The 13,502-nt window shown below is 31.5% G+C and overlaps 3 protein-coding genes across 3 annotated transcripts; 2 read left to right on the forward strand and 1 right to left on the reverse strand.

The window, feature by feature from the left end:
* Nucleotides 1-559: 559 nt before the first annotated feature.
* Rhau (ATP-dependent RNA helicase Rhau) lies at nucleotides 560-8,919 on the forward strand. The gene is made up of 13 exons (XM_090111440.1): nucleotides 560-646; nucleotides 883-1,102; nucleotides 1,549-2,319; nucleotides 2,461-2,630; nucleotides 3,092-3,254; nucleotides 4,427-4,712; nucleotides 4,883-5,345; nucleotides 5,509-5,739; nucleotides 6,553-6,731; nucleotides 7,099-7,423; nucleotides 7,674-7,942; nucleotides 8,146-8,329; nucleotides 8,741-8,919. The coding sequence occupies exons 2-13, from the start codon at nucleotides 929-931 to the stop codon at nucleotides 8,835-8,837; spliced, it is 3,312 nt and encodes a 1,103-aa protein (XP_089967566.1). The 5' UTR covers nucleotides 560-646; nucleotides 883-928; the 3' UTR covers nucleotides 8,838-8,919.
* A 409-nt stretch (nucleotides 8,920-9,328) lies between these two features.
* LOC149901172 (enoyl-CoA hydratase domain-containing protein 3, mitochondrial) lies at nucleotides 9,329-10,770 on the forward strand. The gene is made up of 6 exons (XM_090111429.1): nucleotides 9,329-9,438; nucleotides 9,545-9,680; nucleotides 9,829-9,927; nucleotides 10,010-10,101; nucleotides 10,275-10,363; nucleotides 10,439-10,770. The coding sequence occupies exons 2-6, from the start codon at nucleotides 9,564-9,566 to the stop codon at nucleotides 10,729-10,731; spliced, it is 690 nt and encodes a 229-aa protein (XP_089967555.1). The 5' UTR covers nucleotides 9,329-9,438; nucleotides 9,545-9,563; the 3' UTR covers nucleotides 10,732-10,770.
* Nucleotides 10,760-12,812, reverse strand: Arf4 (ADP-ribosylation factor 2). The gene is made up of 4 exons (XM_090111432.1): nucleotides 12,606-12,812; nucleotides 12,217-12,479; nucleotides 12,004-12,129; nucleotides 10,760-11,928 (listed from the first exon to the last, which is right to left on the reverse strand). Exons 1-4 carry the CDS (start codon nucleotides 12,670-12,672, stop codon nucleotides 11,842-11,844), a joined length of 543 nt encoding a protein of 180 aa, XP_089967558.1. The 5' UTR covers nucleotides 12,673-12,812; the 3' UTR covers nucleotides 10,760-11,841.
* Between the last annotated feature and the right edge of the window lie 690 nt (nucleotides 12,813-13,502).

Genomic DNA, 13,502 nt, shown 5'->3' on the forward strand with positions numbered 1-13,502 from the left:
ATTCTTCCGACTTACTTTTGGGAGCATCATTTTTATAATTTTACATGCTTAGCAGCACAAATTCAAGTAGCAAACTTACTATCAACATAAATAAAAAGTGTCTTTTCTATATATTTCCTTCATATTTATTACATTGGACGATTAAAATATATTGTTTACAGTCGTCTATTCCGATATCTTGTCAAACAAAAAAGTATCTCACAGGCGCCACTCGCCAGCCCTATAGCAAATGCAAATGACGTATCACGTAACTTGGACCTAGTTTAACTTGATAAGTGGCAGCAGACAGCAGTCATTACTTGCTCTGTGGTCAGAACCTGAGCACAGAGTTAGTACTTGTATTGTGGTTAGTACTTAGTAAATTACGTTCTATGTTTATATACAATTGTTATAGAATGTTTGTGGTGTAAATTTAATTAATAAATGATAATTAATCAATGGAATTAATCGAAATTTTCCATATTAAATCATCATTACTGTCGAGAAAACAATATAAAATATTTTTGAACTGAACCTTGAGATGTCAATTAAAGTGTCATTCTGAATGACGTATGTCAGATGTCTATCGATTATTAAATCGGCAATTCGGCAATCGGCTATTGAAAAAGTAAATAAAACTTATAAAGCTCTACGATAAAAGGTTACGGTATGTAATAATGTACTACTTTTTGATTTTATGTGTGAAATGGGAATTCATAAAATATTAAATTCATTCCAATTTAATAATAGATGTTGAATAATTAAATGAAAATTTTATTTAGAGATTTTTCCGTTATTTATTTCATATTCTTCATTTCCCTCCTGTGTGAAATTTCTTAAATTTTGTTAGAAAATTTTATTTTATACTGCTTTTATGCTTATACTTTTTGTTCACACTTCCAGGTTAAATAATTATATTTCGACTAATATTTGAAAATTCTACATTGAAATGTCGAAATCTCGAGGTAATGATAATTGGAAAAGAACACACAACCCAAGAGGCAGGGGATGGAGCGGAGACAGGCAATCTGGACATCGCAGACCTCCTGGATTAAGAGGAAAAGAGATTGGAATGTATTACAGAAATCTTTATAAAACTCAAAAGAAAAAAGACCCAAAAGTGGTAAATATGATAACTAATTAATATTATTATTTATAGGTTACTTCAATTTACTTTCTAAATATCAAACGATACACTCTTTTCATTAAAAAAACCGCATCAAAATCCGATGCATAGTTTTAAAGATTTAAGCAAATAACAGGACAGAGAAAGCGACTGTTTTATACTATGTGGTGATTATAATATTGATATTATGTTAAATTATAAATACCTCTCAATCAAATCCACATAAAATATAGTACATGTCAGTTATATGGTATAGCACATATTACATGTTAGTTACACTACATTACTCAAAAACAGTACTGTGAAGGGGTGGTTTCAATTATTTGTTGCATTGATTGACAGTATGTTAGATTTTTGCACTGTATGGATTAGCCAATGTCAGCAGCTGATCGTGGATTAGTAAATTTAAAAAGTAAATTTGTAATTATATTATTATTTTTTAGATGAATCTCAAAATTCCTGCAACTATACTAACAGAAGTTGATAACAATTTGGCAATTATAGAAGACATTGCATCAAAAGAAAATATATCAATAGCAAGCATGAATGATATATTATTTCAAAACTTTAAAATACCAAAGAGCGAAAAAATAAAAAGAAGTGAATCTGATTCAAATATGGACAGTGAAATTGATGGTGATGAAAGTGAGTGTAAGGACCAAAAACGAAATGATTCTGCTGAAAATTTAAACATATCTTTTAAGAATTATCAATCTGCTGATAAGGATAAAATTGTAAAAAATGAAGAATTAATAGAGGCTGAACATGGAAATAAAATGCCAGAAAAATCTCATCATGAAAGATCAGAAAATGTTAGCACATCAAATATTACAGATTCTCTCCCAATAAAAGAAGAGTCAAGTGAAGAAAAACCAGCATCTAAACCAACCAATGAGAAAGTTTTTGCATTAAGACAAGAAAAACATTTTAAATATGGATATGAAGATATTATAACAGGAACATTTCAGGAGAAATTAGATGAAAATCTATCGAAGGGTATCCAAATATTATCATCAGATGCAGATACAAATAATCATAATGAGTTAATGCTTAGAGAATATAATAATATGTTAACAATTTCTGCATATAAAAAGATGTTGGAGTTTCGTAAGATTTTACCCGCATATAAAAAAAGAGATCATATTTTAGATGTAATTGATAAAAATCAAGTTATTGTTATCAGTGGTGAAACTGGATGTGGAAAATCAACACAGGTATTATTTATTTGTGTCTAAAAGTAAATAATTACTACATTTTTGAGTAATAATAAAAAGTATATATTCATATCAAAAGATCCATAAAATTTATCATATTAAGTTTGCACTTACATTCATCTTTTTTCAAAATTCTTTCAGATACCTCAATTAATCCTCGATCAGGCTATAATAAATAAAAGGGGTGCCAATACAAAAATTCTAGTCACGCAACCAAGAAGGATTGCAGCTTCATCTCTTGCCATGAGAGTTGCTAATGAAAGAGCCGAAAAGCTCGGATCATCTGTAGGATATAGTGTAAGATTAGAAAGGTAAGTAGCACTATCACTACAGTCTACATAGTATAAAACAAAGTTGCTTTCTCTGTTCCTATCTATGCTTTAATCTTAAAAAGTAAGCGATGGATTTTGATGCGGCTTTAAGCGATTAAAAAGGAAGGCCTAAGTGTATAATTAATTAGGTTTTAGATTAAGCGTGCTAAGCCGCGGGCGGAAAGCTTGTATATTATAAAGCAAAGCCACTTGCTGCTGTCTGTCTGTAAGTTTACTGTCTTTATAACTATGCAACTGTTTTTGATGTGGGTTTCTTAACAGATAGTGATTCAAGAGCGAACAAAGGCATCTGTTATGTTTAAACAAATTACTTATTTGAAGCAAGGCTGACACATTTCTTTATATAAATAATTGCTCATAAAATTGACTTCCAGGGATATCAGGCATCAAAAAAAGAATAAAGTAATTTACTAACTTATTTCTCAAATTTTAAACTTCAGGGTGGAATCAAGGGCTAGAGGGAGTATCATGTATTGCACTACTGGTGTTCTCTTAGTAGAATTAGAAGTAAATCAAGCATTAACCAATTTCAGTCATATAATATTGGATGAAGTGCATGAAAGAGATTCCCACATTGATTTAGCTATGTGCATGTTAAAACAGGTAATTTATATCAATTTTTAATGTAGCTGAATGAACTATATACTTCTTACTTGTCTCTTCTATACAGAGGCGGCTCGCCCTAAGGAGCGCTGGTGCAGTGAACTCCCATAAATAATTATAATAAAATCATACTCCTTAATTTCATTATTAATATTAATTATTACTATTTAAAATCAATCGTAATCGTAAAAATCTACTGTCAATACCAATGAATATATCCATCATTCCATCATTCCATACACTTGAATAATACTGTATTTATACAGTAACGCGCGAAGGGGACCGCTCACGATTGCGCTCCAATGAAAAAATATTTAGTACATTTCCTAATACGAAATCCAATAGGAGTGAAAGAGATGGTTTGCCAGTGCCCTGCGCGCGTGAAACAGAAGATTTTCTATGGAAAGATAGCAAAATTCGGTGCGCCGCTCCCGCAAACGTTGCCGGTTCGTTTTTACCGCCGCGCGCGACATTGCCAGTTGCCACTCTCTATATTATAAACAAACACTCGACTCTCGAGTCAACTTCAATGCACGCGCGCGAATGCAAATTCGGGAATTTTCTAATTAAAATCATAAGATACGTGTTGAAATAGTCTGTAGTTATCAGTATTACTTGTGAGTGTGAAAATGAACAATTATAATGTGGCGTTCATTAAAAAGTGTGTTAAAACGTTACAAATTCGGCTTGAATTGAAAGCAGGGACTGCCACGGCCTGAACTTGACCTTACGCAAAAATGTACGACAAAAACGAAAACATATGTACGCGTGTGTTTAAATCCGAACAATATTAGGTATGTGAAAACACCGTGGTTGTATGGTTGTGATGAAAGCAACAACAGACATTTACGAATGACTTGTCGCTTTAAGTTATAGATATTTTTGCACACCAAAAAGAAAGACGTATGTATTTCCTTTATAAGTAATTTTTTTGATAAATGTACTGCTTTACACCACGTATTTTCAGTGTTTTATTTCAAGTGAACACCCATAAAATTTTGTCACGAGCCGCCTCTGCTTCTATAGAGATTAGGGCTTGGACTGGGCTTTTTTGCATTATGTAATTATCTTATGATCTATAAAATATTTAATATATATATTATACACAAAAATTGCATAAACTTTCAACTGAGAATTTTTCGACCATTAATATTTATATCAATCAATTTTAGATATTAAAAAAACGCGAAGATCTGAGACTTATTTTAATGAGTGCGACATTAGATGCCGACGTACTTTCAAACTACTTTGACGATTGTCCAGTCGTTCATATTGAGGGCCTCGCGTACCCTGTAGAAGATGTATATCTAGAAGATATAATAAAATTCACCAACTTTAAATTGGAAGAAGAACCACCAAAACCTAAAAAGCCTAGATGGATGAAACATAGAGACAAGGGTAAAGGTCATGTGGATCCAGATGAAATGGAGAAAGATATACAATATAAAGCAGAAATTGGTAAGATCCCATCCAAGAAAATGTTTCAATTTTCTTTTCAGTAAAATTATAATGTACTAATAATTATTTTGAAATTGTATTCAAAGCATTTTTAGAATGATTATTGATTTATTTAATAAATCTTTAACTTTTTTACAAATGCATATTATATAATTAATTTTTATTTTCAGCGCCATGGCTTGAGTCAGTTAAAAAAGATTTGACGCCTCATGTCTATAAAACGCTTCAAGATTCACGAATAGAAAAATTGAACATTAATCTTATACTTGAGCTGCTAATTTATATCTGTAAAGGAGATCCGGGCGCAATATTAGTATTTCTGCCAGGAATGGGTGAAATTGGCAAGCTGATTAGAAGTATGGAAACTAGCAACCAGTTTCCGAGTTCGAGATATGAAATATATCCGTTACATTCAAAATTAGCTACATTAGAACAACACAAAATATTTGATAGACCTCCAGATGGTATACGAAAAATAATTATCGCAACAAATATCGCTGAGACTTCTATTACCATTGATGACATTGTATATGTAATAGACTGTGGTAGATTGAAAATAAGTGGATTAAATGTTACTAAAAATATATCTACCTTAGACATACAATGGGTTGCGAAAGCTAATTTGCGGCAAAGGTAAAAACAATCATTTTCAAAGTTTGTATTTTGAATATATCTTATTTCTGCGTATTAAATTATAGTTAATTAATTGTATTCTATTAGAAACTAGGAATAAATTAGTGCCCTATTTATTTGTATATATGTACCCAAAAGAATTATTATTTAAAATATATTTCAGACGAGGTCGTGCCGGTCGCTGCCAGCCTGGTATTTGTTACCACTTATTAACTTCATACCGTGCAAATAAACTCCCTGACAGACTGTTACCGGAATTGCAGAGGAGTAATCTCTTAGAGCCAGTATTAATGGTGAAGAAACTGCGACTCGGTATGGCGGTTGAAGCCTTCCAAATGGTGCCTTCACAACCAGCTAAGAGCACTGTTGAATGGGCTGTGAGACATTTACAAAAGTGAGTTCGATAGACTTATGGTACGGGAGCTAGTAACGTTTAAAAAAAAGTCATTTTAGTATAGTTGGGTTTTTGATATACTGTTTCTCTTGCTATTTCGGTTAGAGTCCGGGCGGTCTGGCTGGCGGTAGTGGTTGCGTTTATTAGTGCGCACAGGAAAATATCCGTAATTTAAAGTCATTTATTTTATAGATATTTATTTAAAGATTAAAAATTACGCGTTAATAAATGACTTTAAATTACGGATATTTTCCTGTGCAAATAAGATGCGCACTAATAAACGCAACCACTGCGGCCAGCCAGACAGCCCGGACTCTAACCGAAATAGGAAGAGAAATAGTTTATCAAAGAACCAACTATACTAAAATTCTCTCTTGTCAACGTTGCTAGCTCCTATACGATTATTATGAATTACGAGTTTGATTTCTTGGAGTAATAGAGTATTTTTTTTTTGTTAATTAACTTTTTCTTTAATCTATTGTATGTATTTTAAAATATGCAGTATCAAGTAAGCACATTAAAATTCCAAAAGTTACCAGTGGATCTATCACGTCGTAATATCATCAGAATAAGTTTACTTTGAATTAATATTTTATGATTTTCTAACGAATAGATTGTATTAGTTTTGATGACTACCAAATATAAAAAGCGTGAATTACGCTTTTTATACGCGTCTTTTTGTCACAATATTTGTTTTTGTTGAATCTACAGATTCAACTATACTGCATGTTAAGACTAAATAAATATAGCTATAAGTAATAGGAAGTGTTACGACTTATTGAACATGACTATAAATAACAAGTTATCTTTCAGATGTGGAGCGTTAGACGACAAGGAAACATTAACTCCCCTTGGCTGGCACTTGGCCCGGCTGCCCATACACCCCGCGGCGGGAAAGTTATTGTTACTAGGCGCTCTGTTTGGATGCCTCGATAGAGCCGCTAGTGTTGCCGCTGTATGGAGTTTTAAAGACCCCTTCCAGCTTGTACTCGGTAAGTTATTTTTTTTAAGTAAAAAGTCAGCTTCCTACTCTTGTACTTTGCAAGTTTTACGATTTATTAGTAAAACGAAAAATAGTAAAAAAATTTTAGATGTAGGAAACTTTTGCATTTTTTCTTTTTTAGCACTTCTGATGTCATAGATAAACGCTTACATAATATATGGTGTTTATGTTACGCTCAAAGACTGAAAACGCTGCAAAAATAACTCAACGCAAATTTATAAAGCTTACTAGTCATACTCATCAATGTAATAAAGTTAATTAAATACAGAGCTTCATAAAAATAATAAACCACAACTCGTGTACGTAATATGTATTCAAATCTTTAAATTCAACTATTAACAAAAGTCAAATTCTAGGCAAGGAGTTCGAAACGAAACAGATAAAACGATCCTTGGCTTTGGGCGAACCTAGTGACCATGTAGCGATTTCTGAAGCAATAATGCAATGGGAAATGCAACCAAACAGGGAAAAGCGATCATTCGCATATGAAAACTTCTTATCAAGCAATACATTGGAATTACTCCGCGATATGAAAAGACAATTGGGAGATAATTTAAAGCAAATGGGATTCTTGGCGAACGGCGATATACAGTCAGAGTGGGAGAATCGTAATTGGAATAATATAAGCCTTTTCAAAGCGATAGTCGCTGCGGCATTGTATCCCAACTTGGCGCAAGTTCAGTAAGTTCTTTTATATTTTATAATTTTACTCACTCTCAGTAATAATGTAAATTAATTATTAAATAATGTCAACAATCGTCGATATTACAATTTTTTGCACTTTATCTTCTCAAAACATTATCCATCCATAAAGGCGTGTCATTTTTAACCGACTTCAAAAAAAGGAGGAGGTTCTCAATTCGACTGTATTTTTTTTTTACATAAAAAATGACATACATATATACAAGTAATAATTTATTTATTAATTCAGTTGGCGTAATTTGAGAAGTTACAAAAGGCCTGCAACAATAACTGCATACTGTCCAGAAGACGGTAAGGTGAAAGTACACCCAAGCAGTGTGATGACGCAACAAACGTCCAAAAAACACGTGCCTACTAGGGAACAACTTTGCAATAACCCTGGTGCAAACTGGCTTGTGTACTGGCTTAAACAGAAGTCCAGTGATTTATTCCTTATCGAAGTTACTCTTGTTTACACGCTACCACTGCTGTTCTTTGGAGAGTTTTTCGTTCAGGACGGTAAGATATAATTATTGAAGTAAAAATTTTCTTTGTTCATATTTTTTCACGTTTATTCAAGTATTTAAACATAATTATAATTAAAAGTTGTAAATTAATTTTATATATATACTTTATTAAGTACTTATAGGTTTTATGAACATCTTCTATTGTTTTTTATAGGTTACTATTTTATTTTTGAATATTTTTTTTAATATTTACAGATCCCGAAGATTCAAACAACTGTTTTATGACCATGTCAAGTATAAATGTGCGATGTGATAAAAATACCACAAACAGAATTCTCAAACTTCGTTATTTGCTCGACAAAGTTTTGGCTAACAAAGTTATGACGACGAGTACACGCCATTCCGTTAAGCATAGTGAATTTGAAGAACAAGTTTTAAAGTAAGGCTTATTATTATTGTTTTAATGTATAAACATTTACCCAAGTTTTGCTGGAAGCACTACTGTTTACATCAAACTTGTGTGGGCATGCACAATTGCATAAGTTTTATGTAAATATGAGTATTATTGACTAAGCTGACATAATATTATACTGAGAAATTTGAAAAGATAAATATTATAATAATACTTAAGTATACGGAAACGAAATTAAATTTTGAAATATTGCTACAATATAATCTCATATGCCAGCATTCATTCCAATAAGACTATTATGCTAGCATGCCTATAAGAACACGAAATCAATAGGAATTTCTTCTATTCTTTAAAAAAATATAATTTAAAAAGCATTTCAATGCTTTAAAACTATATAAAAAATTTACCAAATAATATAGCAAATTTTGTATGTTTCAGCGCTGTGATACAACTTATAACTGCTGAGGATGAACAAGCTGAATATTACGATGACGGCTCCTTGTCGGATACGTCGGACAAAGATACTGCGTATTAATATTTTTAAATATAAACTCTAACAAAAGAGCAGATATCACTTTCTTGAAGCTCGTCGTCGAACATGAGCGTTCTCATTGTAAATAAATAAATAAATATTTAAATGATAAGCCTTTTTTTCACTAATAACCTTCATCATCTGACTGAATCGGAATAATTATAGGTACCTATAATACAATACATTATAATTTTACTTTTACCAGATTCTTATTTTGATCTATAAATAAAAAATACGAAACGTGGCAACACTTCATAAAACAACACAGAACACAATCCACAACTTTATCAGTCATTCAGTCAATGGACTAATGACCTTGATTAAAATTAAAACAGTTGATAGCTAACCTCTCTACACAAAGTAAACAACGAAGTTATAGCAATGTTGCAAAGAAATATTCAAGCAAGTATTAACCTAAAATAAATAGGTAACTACTACAATATGTTATTTTAAAATATTGTCTAAAATGGAATTTCTATTACTTTTAGAGAATATTGTTTCGGCCTTTTGTCTTATCCAGACATATAAACACAAAAAACCAGTATCTCATAATAAATGAAGAAAATGGTACTAGAGAAATTACTCTTAATCATGAGAAAACTAAGTAAGTAACATAGAGTAAAGTAATACTGTGGGAAGTAATAACTGGTAGAATATTATTACTATTTACCTACTTTTTTACATTAATGATAAAATATTTTACTGCACAGAAATTCTCTTTCCCTTGATATGATGAGCAATCTTATTGAAGCACTTAACCACAATAATAATGAACAATCACTAAGAGCTATTGTGTTATCAGCAAACGGTAATGTATTTTCAGCGGGACATAACCTGAAGGAATTAGTAAGTTTTCATTTTAGATGATTTTTTAATGCTAAATCCATAATCAATATGAATTTGGTTGTAAAAATATTTATTTATTATGTACATTTTTTCCTCTAGTTTAGTTAGTTTTTATAATTATTATTAAAACTTTATTTTTATCAATAAGCAACAAACTACTGGAATTGACCAGCACAAGCTTGTATTTAATAAAGCCTCTGAATTGATGACATCAATAATTAAGAGTCCTGTGCCAGTAATAGCTAAGGTAATTATATGCCATAGTTTTCAATGTTTTTATATTTTTATTTTTATGCAGTAACAATAAATTTATAGGTGCATATTGTTAGGTAAATGGATTTGCAGCTGCAGCGGGATGCCAACTGGTAGCAACCTGTGATATGATTGTTTGCTCTCAAAATAGCAAATTTTCTACACCAGGGTATGAAATATACATTGAAAACAGAATCATATACTATCTTTAATCCATTATTGCTTTGTGGTGTATGTCTAATAAGAATTTGGTTGTAAATTTACTGATTTCCTAAGTTGTAGCACAGATAATATAATATAATACTAGGTTGTAGCAACCTATAATGAAAAAATACATTTCAGGGCAAATTTTGGAATATTTTGTTCTACACCTGGGATTGCTGTTGGAAGAAGCATACCTAAATCTCGTGCAATGTATATGTTACTAACTGGTTTGTAGCTAACCTTTGCCCTTTTTATAAATAAAATTTAGGTATATAGGTATTATCTCATGATATCTTTAACAGGTGAACCTTTAACTGCTCAAGAAGCATATGAAAGTGGACTTGTTACTAAAGTTGTACCAGTTGAAGAATTAGATGATGAAGTAAACAAAATCGTAGACAAAATTAAACACAAAAGCCGCAGTGTTATTGCTCTGGGTAAAGAATTCTATTACAAACAAATTGAACTAAACATTTTCGACGCTTATAAGTTGGGAGAGGAAATAATGGTAAAAAATATAAATTCAAGTGATGGACAAGAAGGAATAAGAAGCTTTGTTGAGAAAAGAAAGCCTGTGTGGAATCATGATATGTGAGGATTATAAATATGATTAAATAAAATACTTTTATATTTACACCTATCTTTATTTATAAGGTACTATAATAAACATTTAATGATATCCAAAGCGAACAAAAATGTAAGCAGACTACTTCACATTTCGCACATATATACAACACAAAATATAATATGTATGTAGCTTATTTTGTATCATTACATTCTTTGAATAACATACAAAATCAATGTGTGGAATATAAAACCATACTATGAATAAGTGCAGTGTGCATTTTATTAACTAATATTTATGGATATTATTGTCTGAGGATAAAAATGTTCATTCTCAATTAACAATGTATCAAATTCATAGAATTTTTTTACACAAAATTACAAAAAACTTGTGCAATTTTTTTCTTTACAACTAATGAATGATTTTTTTTTATATGAAAAAACTAAGAAGTCATCTATAATTTTTCATCTGTAAGTAACCTATGAAAAAGTATATTTAGCCAAAATTATACATACAATTTTTGATTATTAAAAGCTGTGTAAATAATTTTCAATTACATTTAAATGGAGACCTAATGGTTCTTACAATCTAGAAGTAGTAATTAAAAAGTATAAGATTTGGTATTTAATCATGACAGCCAGGAATATACTTCATACAATGAACCCAAATAACCATGGAACATTGTTCATTTTATTGAAGAACTTATTTTTATTTTTCTCTACCATGTAACAAAAGTTCATAGCTTTTTTAAAATTACTAGCATCAATGACACTCAATGTAAAAATGTGTTTCAATCCAATTTCTGTATGCTACAACAATATGAATTGGTAATTTGATAATGTAAAATACTGCATAATTATGGCAAAATTATAGCATACTTGAATAATATTATTAAAGTTACCCATTCACAAAAGCCACAAAATTTTATAGACATTGAATACATAATCATAGCTCTCGATATAAAATGCAATGGAAAGTAAGATAAATCTGACTCTTACATTACACAATAAATATATTGGTATATAATTAAATTACATACAAATTTTAGTCTTTCAATTCAAGTTAGTTTGACAGCATTTATAATATGTTGTCCAGCCTTTGGGAATGTGTGGTGAACTTTCCCAAGATCCCTGTTGGGTTTCACTTCTTTGCTAGTTCATTGGACAGCCAGTCCAACCCCTCATAAAGACCCTGGCCTTGAGTTGCACATGTTGCTTGGATATACCACTACAAGAAAAAAAATTGTATTAAGAACAGCTAGGATTATTGATTATTATAGAAAATCTATGACAATATACTCACACGACGGTTTCTTAAATTGTTAAGATTCAATGCACTTGTAAGTTCAGCTGCTGTCATAGCATTTGGCATATCTTGTTTGTTCGCAAACACCAGAATTACAGCATCCCTTAGTTCATCTTCTTTTAACTACAAAAAGGAAATTTTTTTATAAATTTCAATAAGTTACATATTATTGTTTATTGTATATTATTTTGAATGCACTGACTGACTTACCATATTGGCTAGTTCATTCTCAGCTTCTGCTATTCTTTTAGTATCACTGGAATCGACAACAAAAATAAGTCCTTGGGTGTTCTGGTAATAGTGACGCCATAAGGGTCGAATTTTATCTTGGCCACCGACATCCCAAACAGTGAAACTGATGTTCCTGTACTCGACTGTCTCTACATTGAAGCCAATGGTTGGGATTGTTGTCACAATCTCGCCCAACTTAAGTTTATAAAGTATGGTAGTTTTGCCAGCGGCATCAAGTCCAACTGAAAATAGATTTAATTGTAATTCAAATTACCACGATTCTTTCATAAATACAATTGTATACGGATTATAAGACAATAAAAAACGTTCTACGTATGTAATCTGAACATGGTGCTGTCATCACTCACCCATTAGAATACGCATTTGTTTTTTTCCAAAGAGCCTCGTAAAAACACTTGAAATAGTTAAACCCATTTTGACAATTTATCCAAAAGCTACTAAATATATATAGGTAAGAAAAGATGAATCACTTTTTTAGAAATTTCCTCACAATTTAGCAGTACAACACATAATCCACAACACCATACATTAGACGTCAATTTCTGATTCGTCGACGCATTTAACGTCACAGATTATAACAGATTACAGATCTCAAAATATATTCACGTTCGTAAGGCCGCCTAACCATCTGCATGAAAACTTCCGCAAGAAATGTCCGACAGCAACAGGCAACTTGCAAGTCTATAAAGGCTTTGTCAGATAGGACGCGTATTTTAGCGCTGCGTAGTAGCGCTGCAGCGTCCTGTTTTAATGTCGCGCGAGGCTTCGTCAAACAGAACGCTTTAGCGCGCGTTAGGACACAGCAATTGATATTATTAAAGCTGCATGTTGTTTACATAATTATTACTTACGAACAAAACAAGGTACAGCGATATTAACTCCGGAGTCGGAAGAATTTTTTACTTACCAGTTTCATTAATTTCTTCTCCGATTTTGCCTTCATTGATATATCTTTATAGTTTATATGAACTATCCTTCGTATATACATAAGCATGGATATTTTCTAACCAATTCTATAAAATTTTCGGTCATTATGCAGTATTTTATTATTATTTTACGCCTATTAACTCCGACGCTAAAGTAAAATTTGTAAAAAAATACAACACCCGACGTTAAAGCGTCCTAACGCCGCGACAGAACGTTGCGTACTGCTAGCGCCGGCGCTCTGTTTGACGGTATTCTACGATGGTAGTAGAACACATCTTAGCGTCATATCGCGGCGTCAACTTAACGCTCTGACGCGC

The sequence above is a fragment of the Colias eurytheme genome, chromosome 17 (assembly GCF_061535395.1).
Source record: "Colias eurytheme isolate Ceu_HAF_F1 chromosome 17, ilColEury1 Martin Lab GWU primary, whole genome shotgun sequence".
NCBI lineage: Eukaryota > Metazoa > Arthropoda > Insecta > Lepidoptera > Pieridae > Colias > Colias eurytheme.